General features: G+C 47.1%; 1 protein-coding gene across 4 annotated transcripts in view; it reads left to right on the top strand.

Moving 5' to 3' along the window:
• The window catches only part of SKIC3 (SKI3 subunit of superkiller complex), a 1,026,707-nt gene that overhangs the window by 524,726 nt on the left and 477,240 nt on the right, over positions 1-24,741 (top strand). For all 4 annotated transcript variants that reach the window (XM_069225585.1, XM_069225575.1, XM_069225607.1 and 1 more), the window contains exons 30-31: positions 14,531-14,654; positions 17,135-17,356. In XM_069225585.1, the coding sequence (XP_069081686.1) occupies positions 14,531-14,654; positions 17,135-17,356 (346 nt within the window). The remainder of the gene's footprint in view (positions 1-14,530; positions 14,655-17,134; positions 17,357-24,741) is intronic.

The raw sequence follows: 24,741 nt of genomic DNA, 5'->3' as shown, positions 1-24,741 counted from the left end.
TCCTCAAGAAGGAGAAATTCAAAATGCTCACCCTGGCTTAGGTTCTGTCTGCCTTGGACCCAGGAGACTGGATGGTAGTATTGGACTTGCAGGACGCTTATTCCCACATCCCCATCCTGCCTGCCCACAGATGTTACCTATGATTCGTGGTAGGTCACGAGCACTTTCAGTTTACCATGCTCCCCTTCGGCCTTACCAGCGCCCCTCAGGTGTTCACGAAAGTGATGTCTGCAGCTCATCTGCGCAGGTTAGGGGTCTCAGTCTTCCCCTACCTCGACGACTGGCTGTTGAAGGCGGACTCGCCCCAGAAAGTAGTCCCCCACCTTCAGACTACGGCAAACCTCCTGCACACGCTGGGCTTCACTATAAATGTGCCGAAGTCACACCTGGCTCCCTCTCAGTCACTCCCTTTCATCGTAGCGGTTCTGGACACAGTGCAGTTTCGGGCTTATCCTCCCGAAAAGCGAGTCCAGGACATTCAGGCTATGATTCTGATCTTTCGGCCTCGGTCTTGGGTGTCTGTCAGACTGACTCTGAGGCTGCTGGGCCTCATGGCCTCCTGCATCCTGCTAGTGACATGCCAGATGACATATGTGGGCTCTACATTGGGACCTGAAGTTCCAGTGGGCGCAGCATCAGGGGAGTCTCTCCGACCTGGTCCAGATCTCGGAGGGAACTGCGAAAGACCTGCAGTGGTGGCTTTTGAATCCATATTGGGTCCATGGCAGATCCCTCTCCCTTCCCCAACTAGATCTATAGTGACAGATGTGTCACTTCTGGGTTGGGACGGCCACATGGGAGAGGCGGAGATCAGAGGACTCTGGTCTCCAGCGGAGTCTGGGCTCCATATCTGCTGGAACTCCGGGCAATCAGGCTTGCGTTGAAAGCATTCCTTCCCTCTCTCAAAGGGTAAGTGGTGCAGGTGTTCACTGACAATACTACCGCCATGTGGTACTACAACAAATGGGCGGAGTAGGGTTGTGGACCCTTCACCTCTGGACATGGCTGGAACATCAGGGCATTACCCTGATGGTTCAACATCTGCCGGGCTCCCTCAACGCTAGAGCTAGCAAACTCAACCATCGATGCACAGCAGATCACGAATGGCGCCTCCATCCGGACAAGGTCTCTTTCAGCAGTGGGGAGACCCTTGGTTAGATCTGTTCGCCTCTGCAGATAACGCGCAATGTCAGCTGTTTTGCACCTTGGACTTTCCAAGGCGGCACTCGCTCGGAGACGCTTTTCGTCTCGAGTGGAACTTAGGCCTTCTTTCTGCCTAGAGTTCTCACGAAAATCAGGAACGACCGGGTCCAAGCTATCTTGGTGGCTCCTGGACTGGGCACAGAGAGTATGGTATACAGAGCTCTTGAGCATGTCCATCGATCCTCCACTCAGACTGCCTCTTCGGGTGGATTTTCTGTCGCAGCAGTAGGGGACGGTTCTTCCCCCGAACCTGTCCAATCTCCGCCTTCATGCGTGGAGATTGAGCAGCGCAGGTTGGCGGCTTTTGCCCTTCCACCCGAAGTCTGCAATGTTATTGTGGCAGCCAGGCGTCCATCAACCAAAACTGTATACGCCTGTCTGTGAAATAAATTTGTGGCATGATGTACCAACAAATCTGTTGATCCCCTTTCTGCCCCTCTATCCGAGGTTCTTCTGTTCATTCTTTCTTCGGTCCAGCAGGGCTCTGCTTTGGGCACCCTTAAAGGGTATTTATCTGTCATTTCGGCCTTTCTTAGGCTACTTGATCAGCCCTCACTCTTTAAATCTCCTATTGTGAGTGGATAGATTCCTAAAAGGGCTCACCCATTTAGCTCCTCCCGCTTTATCATGCCTCAGTGGGACCTTAATCTTGTACTTACTTATTTGATGTGTACCCCCTTTAAGCCAATGCATAATTGTCCCTTGCTGCTCCTTCCCCTCAAAGCTGTCTTTCTGGTTGCTGTCACCTCTGCTCGCAGGGTGAGTGAGCTTCAGGCCCTTTCCTCAAAACCTCCATACTTATCTGTGCTTCCTGACAAAGTAGTGTTGCGCACTAGGGCTTCCTTCCTTCCTAAGGTGGTTACACCCTTTCATGTAGGCCAGTCCATCACTCTGCCTACTTTCTACGCACCCCTACATCCTTCCCATGAGGAGGAGAGACTCCACCGTCTGGACCCACAAAGAGCATTGGCATTCTATCTCAATCGTACTAAAGATTTCCAAGTGGCCGATCAACTCTTAGTTCGATATGTGGGTGCGAAAAAAGGGAAGGCGGTGCAAAAGCATACCATCTCTCGATGGGTGCTTTTTTGTATCAAAATGTGCTATACCTTGGCCAAAAAGCAACTTCCTGAAGGATTGTGTGCTCATTCCACCAGAGCAACTGTTGCTTCCACTGCGTTAGCATGCAGAGTTCCTGTCCTGGATATCTGCCAGGCACCTACGTGGGCATCCCTGCACACGTTTGCTAAGCACTACTGCCTGGACAGTCAGGTCCGTCGGGACGGCTATTTTAGTCGTTCGGTCCTGCAGGACTTCCTAGTATGTTCTTGGTTCGCAGCCGAGGATGGCATTGTCTGGGTATCTATTGTAAGCTATGGAATCTGCAAATAGAAGTCTCTATCAGATGTAGAAGTTAGTTACCTTCGGTAACAAAATATCTTGTAGAGACATATTCTATTTGCTTATTCCTTACCGCCCACCCATCCTTCCCGCTTGCAAACTGATTTCTAGAGACAGGGATTCCCCCTTTCAGGTCCTTAGCTCTGGCGCACCAATCTCAGTGTTCTTAGCGCCTCTGCGCTTTGATGTGGAAAGTCGTGAAAAGAAACTGATGTCACTGCGCGAGGGCGGCGTCCATATACTACTCCCGACGCCATCACGACGCCCACCGAGTTGACCAATGCCACCTGCAGACGCGCAAGGGTATTGCTCGAAGAAAAATCTCCAGATCCCGTCTCACGCCTGGGGGAAAATTCCAAGATAAGGAATCTGCAACTAGAATATGTCTCTACCAGATATTTTGTCACTGAAGGTAAGTAACTTGTACATATATCTCCTAAGCAAATATATATAAACCAAGTATACTTAGAAACATGTAAGAAAAAGCAGAAAATAACAAGGACCCCTGGGGGGAGGGGGGCAAACCTGTATACTAAAAAAAAAAAAATGGGATGAGAAAGTCGCAACTTACAAAGACTGTCACCCGAGGAGCTTCAGGACTAGGGAAGTACTAAAACTCCGGAAGTAAGTAGCTAGGATTCTCCAGGCGCCCATGCACAGAGATGTTACCCTGGGTCAGGTTTCCATAGGATAACATGGGGAAGTCACAGTTTGAGTTTTCGTGTTTCAGGACCCTGCCCCGAGGATTCTAAGGAAACACGTTGGGACAAGGGAGGTTTGAGAGTACTTCCACTTGTGGATAGCCAGAGAAGTGGAGTACCTACATCAGGGAGCCCAGGTGTATCGTGATGAAGTCATGTCTGAACCTCCTGTTGAAGTCATTGGGGACCTCGGCTGACCAGCTGTTACAGTGACCCGTGGACCAGGCCGGTGGAACCCAGGCATGGATTCTGGGCGAGGAGTACCTGCGGAGAGAGGGGACAGAGCCCAAGCCACCCGGAGTCTCCCAGGGGGTGCAGGAGGGCAGTGCTCACCCTTCTCATGGACGCTTCACTGTAGGATGGAAGATGCAGCTGTTAAGTCAATGCGATGCAGATGGATCACAGGAGTCATCCACAAGCTGTCCCACACCGGCTGTCAAATTGCAGAGGGGTCAGTGGCCAGCAGGACCACCAACAATCCTTTGCAAATGCACAGACGTGTTGCAAGAAGAGTTGCACAAATGGGGACCAGCAAGGTTCAAGGGACCCACCCTTTACAGGTAGGTCAGGGCCAGCCCTCAGCAAGAAGGAGAGCCATCAGGAATCGATGGTGACCCCAGGATGACCCTCTGGCAGCAAGTGGAGGGAGTCGCAGGGAGGCCTCAGCAGCAGAAGGAAGATGGGTGCCCACGTTGTAGGAGTTGCTGTAGGAGGCTGGCCCTCTATGTAGTGTGCAAAACTAGGCACACTGTGCAGGGGGTCCAGGCAACCACACGTTGGTTTTCAGAGGAAAAATTCACATCACCTAATGTTCCAATTTTTTAGGTAGCTGGTTGAGCAGTTAGGCTAATCCAGGAGATGTTGTATTCACAAAATCAGTCATGCATCCACAAACACTCAATGAATAACTTGAGACCAAATTTATACAAATACTTCAGATTTTCATATAATTGTTAAGATCAAGATGGTCAAAATACGTTAAGTACTTTTTGAGTTTTGATTTTTCAAAGTTTTAATAAAGTTAGTCTTTCTGTGCGTAATTGTGCACCACAGGAATCAATGGAAGGACCACTGTAGGAAGCTGGCTCTGTATATACTATATCAAAATGAGAGATAGTGTGCACAGAGTCCAGGGGTTCCCCAGAGGCTAATGAAGATAATAATAATGCTCTCTTTTGTGGTAGTGTGGTCGAGCAGTTAGGTTTATCAGAGGGTAGTGCAAAGCATTTGCTGAGAATAGAAGAAGCACACACTCAATGACTTAACTCCAGACCAAGGGTTTTTATATAGCAAAAATATATTTTCTTAATTTATTTGTAGAACCATAAGATTCAAGTTGCAGGCAAGTACTTCAATAGATTCGTATTTCACATATATAGCAACAGTACTTTGTTTGAAATCGATAAGTTAGGCAGTTTTTGAAAAATTAGCAATAATCTGTTTTAAAAATGAAAACTGCAATTTTCAGAAACAGTTCCATTGGGGAAGAAAAGTTATATTGTTTTAGAGGTAAGTACAACACTTACAGTTCCAGTCTCCGGGAGTAAGGAAGTCCATAGGTTGGGGTTCAAGTTAACCCCTAACACCCACCACCAGCAACACGGGGCTGGCCGGGTGCATAGATAAGCAAAATTAACATGGACTCCTATGGAGACTGGGGCACTCGATTTCAGATCTGCAGGGAGGTAAGTACTCGTGACTTGGGAGGACAGACCTGGGGGTTTAGCGGAGCACTGGTGGGGTGGGGGGACACAAGTAGGCACCAAACATACACCCTCAGCAGCACTGGGGCAGCCGGGTGCAGGGTGCAAACAAGAAGTCGGCTTTCCAATGAATCTCTGTGAGGGTACCCTGAGGGTCACTCAGAGGCTGCAGGCGAGGTCCAGGGGGTCGTCTTGGGCACACCACCGGCTGGACAGCGAGGAGGGCTGCCTGCTGAACGTTTCTGCAACAGGTGTCTGTTTCTCCAAGGCCTGGGGGCTGCTGGTGCAGTGGGTCCTTAGGCGTCAGATATCTTCGTCCAGAGCTTTCACGGTCGGGGGATCCTCGGGATTACCTCTGCAGGCGTCATCGTGGAGAGGTGAACCCAGGGTGGGTACTTGCTCTGAATTGCCTGGGGATCCTCTCTAGCTGGTTGGACTTTCTGGACATGGAATGTGGGCGTCGGGTGCAGAGTGGTTAGGACTCACACATTTGGCGTGAGGTGAAAGTCCTTAGTCATTGGTTTCTTCTTGGACAGGGCCGCTGTCCACAGGAGTTTTTGGTTCTTTTGGCTGCTGGGCAGTCCTCTGGAGCTTTGCAGAGGTCGCTGGTCCCGCTGGATGCGTCGCTGTTCTTTTGCAGGTTCTTTGAAGCAGGAGACAGGCCGGTAGGGCTGGGGCCAAATCAGTTGTCGTCTTCCTTCTTCTCTGCTGAGGGTTTCAGCTAAGCAGTCCTTCTTGTCAGGTCGCCAGGAATCTGACGACTTTGGTTCAGGGAGGCACTTAAATCCCATATTTATGGGCATTTTAGGGGACAGAGGGCAGTATCCAATGGCTACAGTCCCTGAGGGTGGCTACACCCTCCTTGTTCCCACACCCTTTGGGGAGGGGGGCACAAACCTAATCCTATTGGCCCCTGTCCTCCAAACCAAGGTGTAGGATTCTTCAGGGCCTGGGTCGCCTGACCTCTGGACACCTTAGGGGTGGTCCTGGCTGGGGTGGTCACTCCTCCCTGTTTTCCCTAATTTCCCCACCACACTAGCCAGCAAAAGTGGGACTTAGTCCAGGGGGCGAGCATCTCCACTAGCTGGAGTGCCCTGGGGCACTGTAATCTGAAGCACCTCCACCCAGGACAGGCTTTGTTTCTGACCACAGAATGCACAAAGGCTCTCACCCCATGTGGTCAGAAACTTGTCTGAAAGTGTCCTGCTGGCACAGACCAGTCAGTCCTACACTAGCAGTTTGGCTAACATGCAGAGGGCATCTCTAAGATGCCCACTGTGTGCATTTTTCAATGAATCCAACACTGGCATCAGCGTGGGTTTATTGAGCTGAGAAGTTGTATCAAACTTCCAAGTCTTTAGTGGAGCCATTATGGAGCTGTGGAGTTTGTAATGACAAACTCTTAGGCCATATACTCAATATGGCTACACTGCACTTACAATGTCTAAGAATGGACTTGGACACTGTAGGGGCATATTGCTCATGCAGCTATGCCCTCACCTGTGTATAGTGCACCCTGCCTTAGGGCTGTAAGGCCTGCTAGAGGGGTGACAAACCTGTGCCACAGGCAGTGGTTTGTGGACATGGGACCCTGAAAGGGGTGCCATGTCGATTTTGCCTTTTTCTCCCCGCCAGCCCACACAAGCTGCCAGACAGTGTGCATGTGTTCGGTGAGGGGGTCTCCTATGATGGCATAATACATGCTGCAGCCCTTGGGGGGATCTTCCTTGGCCACAGGCCCTTGGTACCAGGGGTACCATTTACAAGGAACTTAACTGTGGGTCAGGGTGGTGTCAATTGTGGAAACAAAGGTACAGATTTTGGGAAAGAACACTGGTGCTGGGGCCTGGTTAGCAGGATCCCAGCACAGTTTCAATCAAAGTTGGCATCAACACCAGGCATAAAGTGTGGGATGACCATGCCAACAGTGGCACTTTCCTACAGCCACATATAAAAATGCATACAGAATCACACATGTGAGTGTCCAGTCTCTTATTTTGCAGGATAGTAGATGAGGATGGTGGGCACCCTGTGGCAGCTGGATAGTCTCAGGCAGATCCCGGTTCCGGCGGGAGCAGTGCTGGAAAGTCTCTTGGCACAGGCGCAGGGCCACTTGGAGGGGCCACCTGGAAAAGGAGGTCGTTTGCAGGTTTAAAGGTGGTGCTGTAGGGTCCCCTTGGGCTTTCGAGGTTGCAAAGGGTTAGGGACCCATGGCACACAGCTGGTTCCGCGAAGCTTGGAGGTTGTGCGCACTGGAGCCCTTTGGAGCTGGAGTTAAGTCTTCTTCCGGAGGGCACTCCGGTGGGAGTTCCAGGATGTTCCTGAAGCCCCTCAACTGGGGCTTTCTCTTGGTCCAGTTACAGCTCTGGGAGAGCGGTTTTTGCTGTGGTCCGATGTGCACTGACCAGTAGCCGTGGTATTGGCACAACTCAGCCACGGGATGGCACAGTGCCACCAAAGCTGGCACACTTGTTGGTCTTGTCCGGGCTGTCGTTGGTATGCCGTTGGGTCCGGCAGCGACTTCCAGTTGCAAAGATATTGGCCGATTGATGAAGTGGCCCTCACCGGTTTGCTGGTTCTTGCTGGTTTCTTTTGCTTCTTGAGTGGTGCCTCCACTCAGGAGGAAGATTTCTGGCTATTTGCGAAGCCTGGAGGTCCTCTGGTCAGCTCCTCTGCAGCAGCGATTGTCGGGACTCTGGTGCAGCAAGCAGGGGTCTTGGAGCCTCTTCTGGTGCAGCAGGTCCTCTATTCTCATCCTGTCTGGCTCTTTGGTGCTGTCTTCCTTTCTTCCTGATGAATCTGATCTCTTGGTCTAGGGGAGCCACTAAATACTGAATTTAATGGGTGTTTTAGGGGAAACCTGGTAGTGTCCAATGGGACACTTACCCTTGGGTGGCTACACTCACTACAGTGTCCACTTCCTTTGGGAAGGTTCACTACCCTAAACCTCATTGGCTATTTTTCTGTCATCCAACATAGAGAAAAATGAAATGAGGGTCCACTTTACCTGTAAGCCCCTGGGGGTTGTGCATGCTCAGTGAGACCCCTCCTCCTACCCTTTTTGTGGTTTCCCGCCTTTGCTCTCGCGAAAAGTGGGGGTTGGCAAAGGGGGAAGCCATTTGCTGCTAGCAGCAGGCCTGGGGGCTCGAGTTTCAAGGGCAGTAGTCCTTTGAAGTTCACCGCCAGGGGAATGCACATTCCTGAGAGAGGGGGTGTTAGCTCCTCCACCCAGGAAGGGCATTGTCTCACGAACCAGAGAGACTGGGCCCTCCCCCAAGGTTTGTTTATTGGCTGTCTGGAGGTGTCGTGCTGGATGGAACCAGTCAGCAACCATGCCGGTTAGGTTAGCTTTTGCAGGGGTCACCTCTAAGGTGACCCCGCAGTACGGTACATTTAGGGATAAATCCAATAGTGGCACCAGTTTGGATTTATCATCCTGAGTTGTTTGATACCAAGCAACCTAGGTTGCAGGGTGGCCATCATGTACTCATGTTTGACCATTGTCCAGTACATGTACTTAAAATGGCTGTTCTGTTTAATCACTATGTCCCATGTTTGGCAAGGACAAAGTGGGGGCATATTGCTCATGCAACTATAGTATGGTGAACCCTGTCTTAGGGCTGAAAGGCCTGCCAGAGGGGTGACTTACCTATAACATATGCAGTGTAGGGTGGGCAGGGAACACAGGGAGTATGCCATGTCGAATTTGTCTTTTAAGGTTTGCCCCAGAACACTCAGCCTGCAATGGCATTACTGGGTGCAGGGCCCTAGAGGGTGGCATAATCAGTGCTGCTCCCCTCAGCGGCCTACCCCTAATTCCTCATGCCCTGGGTACAAGTGTACCCATTGACTAGGGACTTACAGTGACATTTAAGAGTGTATCCAATTGTGTCAAGCATCACAAAAGATTTTGGGAAAGAGCTCTGGCCCAGGGAACCTGGTTAGTAGGGGCCCTGGGCACTACAACTTCTAGGATACATCAACATCAGGCAAAAGGTGGAGGGCTAACCATGCCAAAAGAGAACTCCTCTCGCACTTTCAGGGAGGACGTTGGTCTTGGAGCTGTGTGATGCTGGAGGCTGGGGCTTTTTGGAGCTAGGAGGTCTTCTAACAGAAGAGCAGCCAGGCCTTGGCAACAGCAAACAGGTGTGCTGCACAGGGGTTCCATTCCAGTAGCTCAAACGAGGGACCACCGACTTCCTAGTTGCAAGGAAGACAGGTCAGACCTCTGGAGAGCCATAGAGCCACCACTTATGTTGTAGAACCTTGAAGAGTCCGTGGGACAGCAGGATCCACAAAACGGTAGTCGACATTGAGGTGCCTGTGGTTGCAGAGGAGTGACTCCTTCACTCCAAGGGAGATTCCTTGTTGCTCCTTATTGCAGGCAGAGCCCTTGTGACTCTGGAGGATGCACAGCCACGGAAGTTGCAAGGTCCTTGTAATACCAGGGGCCAAAGTTGCGGTAGGAGCCCTCCTAAAAATTGCAGTTTTGTCTTGAGTTCTGGTGAAGTCCAGCAGCAGAATTCGGTGTCCATGTAGCAGAAGAGTCTAAGACTAATTTATATAAATATAAGCCTACTAGGTTCCCAACCCTCAGGGGATCTCGTAAGTAACCCAGGAAGAGGGTTGGACATCTACTGTTATGACCCACCTATCGTGGGGGCCTGGGACGCTACTCTGCTGTACTGACCAGTCAAATACTCCCAGGGGCCTCTGCTCATCTTGTTTCCAACATGGCAGAGTCAAGTGGCCACCTGGCTGAGCTTTGGGCACCTCCCTAAGCGGGGAGCTGGACAGGGGGATGGTCACTCCCCTTGCCCTTTCTGTGTTTTTGCACCATAGTGGAAGCTGAGGGCTACTGCACTGGAGGAAACCATTTTTTCAAGGAGGGCACCAAATGTGCCCTTCAAATCAGTCTCCTGGCCCTCAGGAACATCCCTACCCTAGCCAAGAGACACCTATTTCCAAAGGAGAGGTGGTAACACCTCTCTTCTACAGGGTCTTATGGGGGGACCAGTATGCCAATTCTGAGGTGCAAGAAGTACTTACTAACCAAATTTAGGGGAGAGAGCACGGACACTGGGGTTCTGGTTCGCAGGTCCCCAGTGTACTACAGTCAAAACACACTGACACTAGGCAAAAAGTGGGGGCAACCATGTCAAAATGATTGTACTTTCCTACACGCACAATTCTTGCTATGCATCACAGATTGTCAAGTTCGAGTTTAGTTGGCCTGTTGTCTGTTTTTCTTATCATGAGTTGTAATTGGCACATTAATTAAGAGAGAGTGCTTGATGGCGCAGCAGGAAGGGGGCTCACAGTGACCATTGTGGAATGTCATTGTGTGCTCATGGACTGCAGTGTGATCCAGTGGTAATGGGCTAGCAGAAACTGGCTTGAGCGAACTGGTGCAGGAGCACAGTAGTGCCAGGACAGGGTTTCAAAGCATGCAGGTCCCGGTTTTCTACAATGGCCATGAGACCCCCCTCACCACCGAGGTGGAAAGTGACCCCGAGTTCAAAAGCCAGGGAGGGGCAACAGAAGACACCACCTGCAGTGGAAGTGAGGCACATGGAGGATAAGTCTACAAACCTGTGTCCAGAGCACCGGCCCTCACCACAGTAAGGGCAGGTCTCGGATCCAGATCCAACAGAGTCCTTAATGTGTAACAGGAGCAGCGCACCGAGCGCTGGTGCATGCTGACTGGGAAGAACACTGATATGCACTGTAAATGCAATGTGCCAGGAATCAAGGGTGCTGCGACCAGGGCTGCAGGGTAATTCCCAGAAAAGATAGGCCAGCTGTGTGACAGCACTACCAGACCCTAATCAGTCCCGGCCTAATTCTCACTCAGGTCTCCGGTTTACATGGGGAGAGGTGCTGAAGCAATGCAAAGTGAGTATTCTGGATGCGGTGTGCAAGATTATCTGTTGCGCCAGACTCGAGGTCAAGAAACATGGGATTGTAGACGGGGTCGCCAGATGAGGAGCTGACTGGCTACAGACCAGGAGCCCACTGCAGCTCTCAGTGCCGCTCAGTACAACCCACGGGATAGGCCTTCAAACCAGGCAGCACCTAGCAAGCAGGGCAAGGGCAGACTCCCAACAAAGCCCCAGGCATGTAGGACGCAGTCCGGTGGCTGAAGTGGGCTGTGATGCAACCTCACCTGTTGGTTACGGAATCCGGTTGAATTCTCTCGCTCCCCAGATCATGTCACTGTCAGCCAACTCCTGTCACCTCCACATGACAAGTGTTAGAAATGAGCTCTCTAGTTGGCAGTCGGTTTGCACCCTGTCCAAGTAGGGACCCTCACTCTAGTCAGGATGTGGAAGATACCCAGTTCAGATAATCCCTGCTCACCCCCTTGGTAACTTGGCACAAGCAGTCAGGCTTATCTCAGAAGCAATGTGTAAAGCATTTGCACATAACACACACTAATACAGTGAAAACACTCCAAAAGGACACCACATCAGTTTTAGACAAATAGCCAATATTTTTCTATGTAAAACAAGACCAAAACGAGATAAATCCAACATACAATAATGATATGAATTTTGAAAGAATTAAGTTAAAAATACAGTTCCTTGAAGTTGATAGCTCCACCTGGGGGTTTCACAGTGTTGTGATCAACAAAACCAACAGTTCAAGGTGGCCGCGGCATCACGGGCCAGCTACAGTGTTGGGAGGACCCACAAACAGTGCCTTGGAAATGCAGGGCGTTGTGATCCTCTTGACGAGATCCGGAGAACGGCATCAGTTCCGCAGGTCGGTGCGGGGATCGTCAGGCCCTTGTAGTCGCTTGTATTACAGATCGAGCTCGAGCTGATGAAGTCAGGAGTGCTGGTGTGGATGCCGTAGGGGCTGCGGTGAGAAGCGGGACGATGCATTGTGCAGTGCCTACAGGTCACGGTGCAGGCAGGGGCTCGGTGACGGCATCCAAGGGCATCGGTGAGACCAGGGCAGTGGGGTGAAGCAAGGCGTGCGATGTGCGGTGTCACCAGGTCACGGTGTAGGCAGCAGCGGCGTCGTTGCTGAAGCGCTGTCGTCGCTAGGCCCAAGTCAGCGGCACGGGATGGGCTCTGTGCAGCATCCACAAGTCGCAGTGCAGATAGGGACATCTGTTGACAACACTTGAGTCAGTGGTGCTGGCGTTGGTGGGTCAGGGCTGTGGTGCATGACGGTGCTTCTAGTTTCTAGAAATGTGTGGGTTTGGTAGGTTTCTGTATATAGCCGCCGAGCCCAGGACCTAAAACGCAGTTGCCTGCCTTACAAAACCAGGCTGTTTTGTGATAGACAATTTTGATGTCTCCACAATACGATTTGGGTGGTGGATTTGGGGCTGAACTAATTTGGGGAGCTCCCAAGAGAGCACTCTCTCTATACTTGCCGCCACATGCACCTGCTCTCTGGGTTGGGCTAACCTGCTATTGTTCCACTGTACAGACTGTGCTTGCGAAGGGACAGCATGACTGTCCTCATCACCTGCCTCAGAATCACTGGAAGAGGAGTTGTCGGAGAAATCACTCCCAGAGTCTGCGCCATTATGCCATCCCTCAGATGCTGTCTCAGTATCTGCTCCCATGGCAGAGCTGTCCTCTATAACTCGAGTTAGGGCTTGAGCAGCAGTCATCCATTGAAACTCCATCTCTGCTACTAGCTAAACTCTTGCTCCAAAACACTAGCCTACGTAGACAGTCACAAAATTGCTGATGGGTGTGTGTGTGATACGTGCAACAGTAAAGGTCACCTTACCTTCGCTTCTTCCCTCAGTCAGCACGTTCTCTCAAGACACTAAAAAAAAACAAAAAAGACTGTCATTCCAATTGTCACAGTCTTTAGCACCTCTAGCGCCCAATCCAACAATCATTATTGGTGCTCCCACTCCCATGACCACCTCCTTGGATTCCCTCACTACCGCCCAACAAATGTGCCCTTCATCTCTCCATAGCCCCCCTCGCACATACATTTAATTTTTATTATAGTGCAGGTAATGGCTGGCTTTACTAATCCACTCCGCTATTTACATAAAATACAGATTTGATCTTTGCAATAGGCATATAAACCTTCTGCTCTACTTTATGGCAACAAAACTGCCACTAGACAAAAGTCCGATCCTTGGTGTCTAGCGGGGTTTCCTGGCCCTGGATCGCACAGCGGCTATGATCCAGGGCCAGGAAACCGTTTCAGGAAGGCCTTGTTGAAAGGGGAGAATCTTACCTTTCAAACGAGGCCTTCCCGAATGGTGGGGAGGCCTGTTTTGGTCCTGTTTTCCCCACCAGAGTAGCTATCTGCTGCTTCCTGCTCCGGTGGGGAAAACAAGTGTGATGTTACAAAGGGGCGGGTGGGGGGTCTGGGGAGAGACACGGAAGCTCTTCTGTGTCTTCCGATGTGGGATTAAAAAAATCCTACGGTGCGATGTCCCGGAGGATTTTTCAGATCCCTCCCTGGTGGGTCGTGACCCGCACCAGGGAGGGTGTGCGGGCGTCAGGCTCACCTATCAGGTTAAAGGACACTATTGTGTGGTATTCCATGTAGTAACAGGGCATATACCTTACAAAGACAAAGTTCCCAGTAGATTTATTCTGTGAAACCAACATCATTAACATCCAGTCAGTAATTAGACAGCTCTGCAGTGCTGATAAATGACTTAATATTTATAAATGGCACTGGGAGAAATTATTAAAACAGTATAAAAGGAATGGTGCCAAAATTTGTGGGTCAGGGAATTAAATAGTGGGATCCAGGGCAGGTTCGGAATGTCTACATATCACCTTTTTGTGAAGAAGCATCTCAAATTTAATTTTCTCAGAGCATTTTCTTTAGGTCCGAACATCATGTATCTAAGGGATAAAGATAGCGGAGAATCACTTCAAGGTAGAGCCGTGCTTGGGTGGAATCGGAACATTTTTATTTCTAGATAGTGATAAATGCACCTATTGGCCTTCAAGTAAGGGTGTTGGGAATGCAGGATCTAACAAACCAGAAAGACCTCAGAGTACTTAAAGAGATTTTATTCAACCTATTTTTAACTGTACCTGTTGTTTAGTGAAACTGACTGATTTGATTTATTATTGTTTACTGCTTAATTTAATATTTAGTAGTGTATATGATGGTATTGTTTAGCAATTACATATTAATTTTTACATTTATCATACTGATTTTTAATGTTTATATAACGTATATGTTTATGGCTCATGCTGACAACAATAAATACACTATATACACTTAAAGAGAAAGGCAGTGCTGCATACTAAACAAAACTTAGCGTGTTACAGCATTCTTATGTACTTGCAATACAAATACACATGTTTCTTATTTATTTTGCTTTGAATTGTTCTTAAGTGCTGTTTTTTCTTTTACCTCAGTATTTGATAAGCAAATGCAAAACCATAAACAAGAATGAAATTACAATGTATCTGAAACCATGCTTTAAAAATAAAACTGAATGGTATAAACTTAAGCTTATTTTAAGGATTAAGCCTTTCACTCTATTTCATAACTGCTTTTAATTAAACTCAACAGCCTATGAAAAAGCACTTACAGCTGCTGAGTCTGAACAAGATAAAGCACACGTTCTTACAGCCCTCGCAATAATTGAGTACAAACGTGATAAAGTGGACTCTGCAAAGACGATATTGTTTAAATGGTAAGTGAACGGGATATCCATTGGCTTAATTTTTGAAATGGATAAGCTGCCATTTAAAATTCTGTTCACTTCTGATGATTGTATATGTCCTCCCTAGAAATTCATGCTTTCCACATGCAAGCTCACAGGAAGGTAATTAACTCATTCATCTGGACAGTAATGTGATCTCTAATATTTTTCTTTAATTATCTCACATTGAACCCCCGTCATAATGAGGCTTAAATATTTATGTCCTTATAAATAATTAAACCTTATCCACTTTTTGAACACTATCTAATGGTAACTATAGTGTCTCTTTAAAAGAAAATGCATTAAACTAACACCATCTTGGATTGCAGTATAAAAAAACATTTTTAGCATGCTGCAATTTTGAAAAATGCTCTGTGTAAATCTGAGAGACCAGGAATTCAAGCATGTAGCAATTCACAAGTCAGTTTCTGATGTGCATAACAGAACAGTTGCCAAAAAACAGATCTTGGAATGTTGCTGTGCTTTTGTATCCTGTGTTTAGTGGGTATTTTGGGCCACTAAGGAGGATCAAGTTACTGCTGAATTTATCATTTCTTTCAAGGGCATGGAGTGGGGAGTGTAACATGGCTGGTGCAGATGTTACGATGAGAGACAGAACTAAAAGAACAATACTGTTTTCATTTACTAGGTTTAAATGCCTTTCTAAACTATTCATCATCACTGAAACCATTGATGCATGTCCTCCGGTTCAGTACATACATGGAAAATGAAGGGAGTAGATTCAGGATAATTCTTGGAGCAGGAACGCTTGCAGGAATCTAGAGAGGGTGGGGATATCATAATGAGGCAGGCTAGAGTGCATTGCTCTATAACAAGGGGATTGCATGTTTGTCTGCTTGGACTATCTTGACTTCTTCATCATATGTTTGATTACCTGCCTTTAATTAGTCTACCTATCTAACCATAACAATGAAATCACCTTAACTTCATCCCCTTTAGTTTGCCCTACTTTTACTCATCCCCTCCTTTCTTAACCCTAACATTTACATCAGACTGTTTTTCTTATCACTTTACTTTACTTACATTGGGTGTCATTAATACCTACTCTAATAATGTGCATTTTTCAAATACATTGAAAACCATTAAAAATAAACCTTACTTTAATAAATTTAATTTTTTTAATTCTTTTATAAAGTTCTCTATTTCTAGCTTTGATTCATACCAGTCATTTAATTATTTTAAATTATGTTCCTGATGAGAAATTAATACTAATGCAGTCCTTAACCCTATTTTTGAATCTTTTATCAAATTAACCTAATTGTATTATCAATAGCTATCCTAGCCACAAATGCAATCTAATTTAAAACATTTAAATTAAGTTGTTATATTTATTCAAATAAGTATTACCATAACCATAAATTACATCTCAATAATTATAAACCTTATTCTATCCCTATTGCTGACACTTAACTTGTATTTAATTAAATATTTATATTTAATTTAATCGTATTCGCCAAATTCAGTACTAACCCTAATTCTAAATGTTGTTGAATTATTGTAAATTAATAGATAACAATATTCTAACCATAGCACTAGTGTTAATTCAATTATTTTGATACGATTTACTACAGAACTCGACCCTAATATTAAATTAAACGAAAGTACATTCATAATAATTTACACATACCTTATTAATTTTTGTACTATAGTAGTCTGTTTTATAAATTTACTAGCACTAGCTTAAGAGATGTGGCAATTATTTAAATATTTGAAATTAAAAATAATTAAATTAATAGGTAACACTAGACTTAAGCCATAATTAATTTTAATACATTTTTGGGGAATTAAAGTACACCATATCTACTTATTTTAACCCATTTTTTTTAAACCTATTGCTAAATTATATTTACCTTAAAGTTTGTTCCCCTGATCCTTTCGGTGAAGTGGCTTTGTAACTGCTTAACTGCAGGCAAGGTAAATGTGTGATTGAAGTAAAGGCGTAAAAGTAAGTCTTAGATGATTAAAAGGGGGCAAAGTAAAGGTAAACACCTTAGAGACTGCGGAGGCAACCTGAAGGTCCAATGCTGGTTGTGATTTATTTAATTAAATATTAGAAGGAAACTTAGGTAGACAGTTTTATCTAGGATGGTAGTTTTTTTCTGCAGATACTGGCAGCACTACAGAATGATTATTTTTTGTGTCAATCTGTGGAAGATGTTTCTAGAGCCTTTGTGGGTTTTGGAGTTTTTTTTCCAGATTTTGGAACCATTACTCTTAAAAGTTGTCTTCATAACATGTGCTATTAAGGAAAGAGCTATTGATAAGCAGAGGTAGGGGTAAGTGAAAATTTTAAAGCCCATCCACATCAAATTATAGTAGGAGCGTTACATGATAACCGAATCACGAATTATGATTGATTTAATACAAAAAAATTGAAACTTGATTCTTTGATAAATAAGATTTATTATCATGCATCACATGGTAAGCTAAAATGTTTTTCTTTCTTTCAGTTCAATTCTAAAAGAGCCCAGTATTGAAAGCCTTCAAGCTCTTTGTGCTTTGGGACTTGCAAAGCGTGATGTTACTCTCTCAACAGCAGCACTTAATGAGTTGCTAAAGCACATTGGTAGAAAAGACAGTATTTATGATAGATGTCTGATTACATCTGCACTCTGTGCACTGCAGGGAAGAAACATGGCTGTGCAGAGGCAGGCATCCAAAGCTATTCATCGGTATGTTCAACTTTTACAATGTGATAATTCTTTCAAGTTTGTAATCTATTCCACAAAGTCTTACTTTCTTAAACATTAACATTATAATGAAACTCAATCAACCAGTGATTGTATGTCTTTAATTTGTCCCGATTTCAAAGCCTGTTTATGCTCTAACTACTCATGCATCTCACTTACTTTGTTAAACTTTGTGCCATCCTTAATGTTATCCTATAGGAGAAAGTGTGCAACTCCTTTTTTCAAGGTGATGTATGATTCCATGACCGATTCTCATCTGAACAATCATTAAAACTAAAACATGCCTTTGGCATTGTTCTTAGGTGAAGAATCTGCTTCTTAAAGCTGCTTTTAATATTGGGCATCATTATCCTAGGTCTGGGGTCCACTTTTGCTTCCTTGTGTGCTTAAACAGTTCACACTGATTATAGCAATAAAGATGGGTGATTATCACAGGTTTTATGGGTATCATGTGATATGCAGAGGACAAGTATGTATGCGAGTCACTCTTAGAAATTTGTTGTCTAATAAGAGAACATTGATTATGCCATTGTGGCTTCTGCCTGTTTGTGCAAGCTTTAGAGTAAACATCACAAACAGAAGAAGTCACCAGTATGGTAGGATTTCGCTTGGACAAATATTTATTATATTTATTTCTGATAGAGACTTCTAATCGCAGATTCTTCATTTTAGAATATTTCACAGGCATCAGACTGGTTCCAGAAAATCTTGATAGGTTGTGTTAATGGGCTTTCCTTCGACCTCCTCTGCTTCAGAAGTGATGTTGTGGTTCCAGTATGTGCACCACCACTGCACACTGACACCAGTTCCGTTCTTTCTGCTGCAACAGGGTGGATCTCGAAAACTACTGCATCCTTTTTTTGACCACCATTTTTACCCTTTTGTCGCATTTTCTTTCTGTGTGCTAGTGACGTGTAAACCGTAAAACCTACATGGTTTAAATTTTCCAGGGAGTGTTACAGACAGATGTATGTCTGATTGCCACTTGGACTGTCTCTGGTGTCTAGGGCCATGGCCACAAGGCCTGTATTGAGCACAGGTCGATGCATCCCAAACTGATCTGTAAGTGGACAGTGAAGCTCGTGGTGGCACTGGAGAAGAAGACTGTGCTCCTGGTCGCAAACCTGAGAAAGGTCTAGGCCAAGATCCCCGAAGTGACACCTGTCCAGTTGAAAGAGTTTTACAATACCAACTTTGGGCAGCTTATTCCCTCTGGAGTGCTGGGGTGTCCATACTGGCTTAATGTGGTATTTTTGCCACTGATGCCAGCTAGGCACTCTGGATCTGTCCCGCGTATCCAGCTTGATACCTCCTTGGGTGCCTATACCCAACCCAGCCCCAGTCCCTCTGACAGAGACCCAACTGCCACCGACACCACTGGACAATAAACCCATATCCATCTCAGACTCTGAGTTGGCACCACCTGATGCTGCTCGATGTTGACACTGGAGCTTTAAAGAACACACCAGTCAAAGGACTTACCACCTCTAGACCCTTCCTTGATCCCCGAAAGGGGGTGCTGAGAGAATGGCATGTCTCCTTTGAGGAGGACCCTGACCAGGAAGAGAATGAGTACGAGGAACAGGGTGATGTCAGCAGTCTGGACACCTTCTAGGGATTCTGACATGCTTTCTCCTCCGGGCCCTCTTTCAGAGGAAGGTGCATCCTTTGCAACAGTCATGTGCAAGGCATTAGATGTCCTTGACCAGCAGCTGGCAGCAGTCGAGGTCAAGACCATGTTTTTATTGAGGTGCTTCACCCAGGGACAAGCTTTGCTGATCCTTTGCTTCCTTTCAGTGAGGCCCTCAATTAAGTTCTTCGGGGGTCCTAGACAAAACCCTGCTTGGGGCTCTTGTGCACCGCATGATCACCTGTTGCTGCTGTCCCATCCTAGAAGACCCACCCTTCATCTCCCAGCATCCCTCCCCAGAGAGCCTGGTGGTCCGGACTTCCCCAGCCAGTGCCAACTCAAACAAGTTCCCTTCCACCCAACCAGGAAGGGAATCCAAGAGGCTGGATACTTTTGGCAAAATAATTTTCTACTCCTCCAGCCTGGCTTCAGGGTCAGTGTATACCGCATGGTTCTTGGGCTAATAGTTCCATGCTGTATGGAACTTGGTTGCACAACTGCTCCCATGCTCCCTGAAGAGGGCAGTATCATCCTCAGCCAAGCTTTGGTGGACTGGTGGGACTCAGCCAAGTCTGCCATCAATTATGGACTGGACAACACAGACTCCGTACGCCTTATGGCATTGATTGCATGCAGTCATTTTTGACTGATTAATTAAAATTGAACTGAATAATACCTGTGAGAACAACTGTTATAAAGGCCCTCATTACGAGTCTAGTGGTCCACTCGCAGTGGCAGTCTGACTGCTGCGGTTGTGGCAGTCTGACCACCACATTACAACTGTAGCAGAGCCACCACATTCCGACCGCCAACACTGCCAGGTCGCTGCTAGTCGACAGCCCGGCAGTTGTAATCTGCCAGGTTAGTGCTGCATGCAGCACCGCCCTGGAGATTACGACTCCCCAATCTGCCACCCTTTTCATGGTGGTTGGACTGCCATGGAAAGGTTGGCAGAATGGGGTGTCGGGGGCCCTCTGGGGACTCAGGCACAGCCCATGCACTTGGCATGAGCAGTGCAGGGCCCCCCCTTGAACAGCCACGTCAAGCTTTCCACTGCCCGAATTATGCACCAGCCGCACAGCCACACTGTCACCTGCTTGATTATGAGCCAATGTCAAAGGTAAGACTCTGTTTCCTGCTGGGCTGGCGGACGGAAACGCTGTGTTCGATGGCATCTGTCGCTGTAGATATGCATGTTTTGCATAGCTCGCCATCTGGTGTTGGGCCGGAGTGTTACAAGTTGTTTTTCTTCGAAGAAGTCTTTCGAGTCACGGGACCGAGTGACTCCTCCTTTTGTCTCCATTGCGCATGGGCGTCGACTCCATCTTCGATTGTTTTTTTTCCGCCATCGGGTTCGGACGTGTTCCTGTTTCGGAACGGAAAGATAGCTAATTTTGGAAGATTTTCGGTATTGTTGCGTTCGGGATCGGCGTAGTTAGATTCAACACCGCGTCTAAGATCGAAGAGCTCCGGTGCCCTTCGGGGTAATTTTTTAGATCCCCCGTCGGGGCCTGGTCGGCCCGACCGCGTGCAGAAGAACGCCGATGGAACGGACCCCGTTCCGTTTCTGTCCCAAATGCCACAATAAATACCCCTATACAGACCAACACTTGGTCTGCAACCTGTGCCTGTCACCTGAGCACAGTGAAGACACCTGCGAGGCCTGTCGTGCGTTCCGGTCCCGAAAAACACTCCGAGACCGTCGAGCCAGAAGACTTCAGATGGCGTCCGCGCCGACAGCCCACCGGGAGTTCGAGGAACAAGAAGAGGAGGGAACCTTTTTGATCCAAGAATCGGACTCCGAAGGATTCGACGATACACAAACCGTGAGTAAGACGTTGAAAACCACTCAGAAGAAGATTTACAAGTCCCAGGGGACGCCACTGCCACCAGGCCATGGCTCGACCCATAAATTCGGTGACCGACCGTCGGCACCGAAAAAGGCCCAAACAGTGCCGAGATCGTCCGACTCCGGTCGAGACACCGGCACGCAGCCTTCTCGGGACCGAGAAAGTGCTGGAGACAAGCATCGACACCGAGATACCGGTGTAGACACGGCTCGACGCCGAGACAGCGGCACCGAAGAAGATCGACGCCGAGAGGTTTCTGCCCCGAAAAAGAAAAAAGTCACCTCGGAGCCGAAAAAAGATGCAGACAGGGTTTCGGTGCCAAAACAAACTGCAACCGACCCAGTTTCAGGCTCTTATACAGAAGAGCACTCGCTAACCTCCCAAATGCAAAAGCATAGGTTTGAGGAAGAGCTACACTCAACTGATGTAGACCATACGCAAAAGCGTATTTTCATACAGCAGGGGACAGGAAAAATAAGCACCCTTCCCCCTATTAGAAGAAAGAGAAGATTGGAGTTCCAAACTGAACAAACACCACAAACGAAAGTGGTGAAAAAAGTTACCCCACCACCCTCTCCTCCACCTGTGATTAACGTCTCACCAGCACAAACTCCATCACATTCCCCAGCTCACACCACCATGAGCCAGGGTGACCAAGATCAAGACGCATGGGACTTATACGACGCCCCAGTGTCAGATAACAGTCCGGAGGCATACCCTACGAAGCCATCTCCACCAGAGGACAGCACTGCGTATTCTCAAGTGGTGGCTAGAGCAGCACAATTTCACAATGTAAGCCTCCACTCAGAACAGGTCGAGGATGACTTTTTATTCAACACACTCTCCTCCACCCACAGCTCCTACCAAAGCCTGCCTATGCTCCCTGGTATGCTCCGGCACGCAAAAGAAATCTTTAAGGAGCCGGTCAAAAGTAGGGCAATCACACCAAGAGTGGAAAAAAAGTATAAGGCGCCTCCTACAGACCCGGCTTTCATCACTACACAGCTGCCACCAGACTCTGTCGTTGTAGGAGCAGCTAGGAAAAGGGCCAACTCCCACACATCTGGAGATGCACCACCCCCAGATAAAGAAAGCCGCAAGTTCGATGCAGCTGGTAAGAGAGTCGCAGCACAAGCTGCAAACCAGTGGCGCATCGCTAACTCCCAGGCACTACTTGCGCGCTATGACAGAGCCCATTGGGATGAGATGCAACATCTCATTGACCATCTGCCCAAGGACCTACAAAATAGGGCAAAACAAGTGGTTGAGGAGGGACAGACCATTTCCAACAACCAAATCCGCTCCTCCATGGACGCTGCAGATACAGCTGCACGGACAATTAATACATCTGTAACTATCAGAAGGCATGCATGGCTCCGAACGTCTGGATTTAAACCAGAGATTCAGCAAGCAGTTCTCAATATGCCTTTTAACGAAAAAGAACTGTTCGGTCCAGAAGTGGACACAGCGATTGAGAAACTCAAAAAGGACACGGACACTGCTAAAGCCATGGGCGCACTCTACTCACCGCAGAGCAGCGGGAATTACAGCACATTCCGTAAAACACCCTTTAGAGGGGGGTTTCGGGGTCAGAGCACACAAGCCAGCACCTCACAGGCAACACCGTCCAGTTACCAGGGACAGTACAGAGGAGGTTTTCGGGGACAATATAGAGGAGGGCAATTCCCTAGGAATAGAGGAAAATTTCAAAGCCCCAAAACCCCTACTACTAAGCAGTGACTCACATGTCACTCACCCCCTCCACACAACCCCAGTGGGGGGAAGAATAAGTCATTATTACAAAGCATGGGAGGAAATCACTACAGACACTTGGGTTCTAGCAATTATCCAACATGGTTATTGCATAGAATTTCTACAATTCACTCCAAACATACCACCAAAAGCACAAAATTTGACAAAACATCATTCCAATCTCCTGGAGATAGAAGTGCAGGCACTATTGCAAAAGAATGCAATCGAATTAGTGCCAAACACACAAATAAACACAGGAGTTTACTCACTGTACTTTCTGATACCAAAGAAGGACAAAACGCTGAGACCAATCCTAGACCTCAGAATAGTGAACACATTCATCAAATCAGACCATTTTCACATGGTCACACTACAAGAAGTATTACCATTGCTAAAACTACACGACTACATGTCAACTTTAGACCTCAAGGACGCGTATTTCCATATACCAATACACCCATCGCACAGGAAATACCTAAGGTTTGTATTCAAAGGAATACATTACCAATTCAAGGTACTGCCTTTCGGATTAACAACCGCACCAAGAGTCTTTACCAAATGTCTAGCGGTAGTCGCTGCACACATCAGAAGGCAGCAAATACATGTGTTCCCATATCTAGACGACTGGCTAATCAAGGCCCATTCGTTAATAGAGTGCTCAAATCACACAAATCAGATCATACAAACCCTCTTCAAACTAGGGTTCACCGTCAACTTCACGAAATCCAACATTCTGCCGTGCAAGGTACAACAATACCTAGGAGCCATAATAGACACAACAAAAGGAGTAGCCACTCCAAGTCCCCAAAGAATTCAAAATTTCAACACCATCATACAACGCATGTATCCAACACAAAAGATACAAGCAAAGATGGTATTACAACTCCTAGGCATGATGTCTTCATGCATAGCCATTGTCCCAAACGCAAGACTGCACATGAGGCCCTTACAACAGTGCCTAGCATCACAGTGGTCTCAAGCACAGGGTCATCTTCTAGATCTGGTGTTAATAGACCGCCAAACTTACCTCTCGCTTCTGTGGTGGAACAACATAAATTTAAACAAAGGGCGGCCTTTCCAAGACCCAGTGCCACAATACGTAATAACAACAGATGCTTCCATGACAGGGTGGGGAGCACACCTCGATCAACACAGCATACAAGGACAATGGAACGTACATCAAACAAAACTGCATATAAATCACCTAGAACTTCTAGCAGTTTTTCAAGCACTAAAAGCTTTCCAACCAATAATAGTTCACAAATACATTCTCGTCAAGACAGACAACATGACAACAATGTATTATCTAAACAAGCAAGGGGGGACGCACTCCACGCAGTTAAGCCTGCTAGCACAAAAAATTTGGCGTTGGGCAATTCACAACCAAATTCGCCTAATAGCACAATTTATACCAGGGATCCAAAATCAACTCGCAGACAATCTCTCGAGATCACCAACAGGTCCACGAATGGGAAATTTACCCCCAAATTCTGAACACCTATTTCAAACTCTGGGGAACACCTCAGATAGACTTGTTTGCGACGAAGGAGAACGCAAAATGCCAAAACTTCGCATCCAGATACCCACACAAACAGTCCCAAGGCAATGCCCTATGGATGAACTGGTCAGGGATATTTGCTTACGCTTTTCCTCCTCTCCCTCTCCTTCCTTACCTGGTAAACAAACTCAGTCAAAACAAACTCAAACTCATATTAATAGCACCAACTTGGGCAAGGCAACCCTGGTACACAACGCTGCTAGACCTATCAGTAGTACCCTGCATCAAATTGCCCAACAGGCCAGATCTGTTGACACAACACAACCAAAAGATCAGACACCCAGATCCAGCATCGCTGAATCTAGCAATCTGGCTTCTGAAATCCTAGAATTCGGGCACTTACAACTTACCCAAGAATGTATGGAAGTCATAAAGCAAGCCAGAAGGCCATCCACCAGGCACTGCTATGCAAGTAAATGGAAGAGGTTTGTTTGCTACTGCCATATTAATCAAATACAACCATTACACACAACTCCAGAACATGTAGTGGGTTACTTGCTTCACTTACAAAAATCTAACCTGGCTTTCTCTTCCATTAAAATACACCTTGCAGCAATATCTGCATACCTGCAGACTA

Source organism: Pleurodeles waltl, chromosome 1_1 (assembly GCF_031143425.1).
Source record: "Pleurodeles waltl isolate 20211129_DDA chromosome 1_1, aPleWal1.hap1.20221129, whole genome shotgun sequence".
NCBI lineage: Eukaryota > Metazoa > Chordata > Amphibia > Caudata > Salamandridae > Pleurodeles > Pleurodeles waltl.
This window is presented reverse-complemented; position numbering and strand designations above follow the sequence as displayed.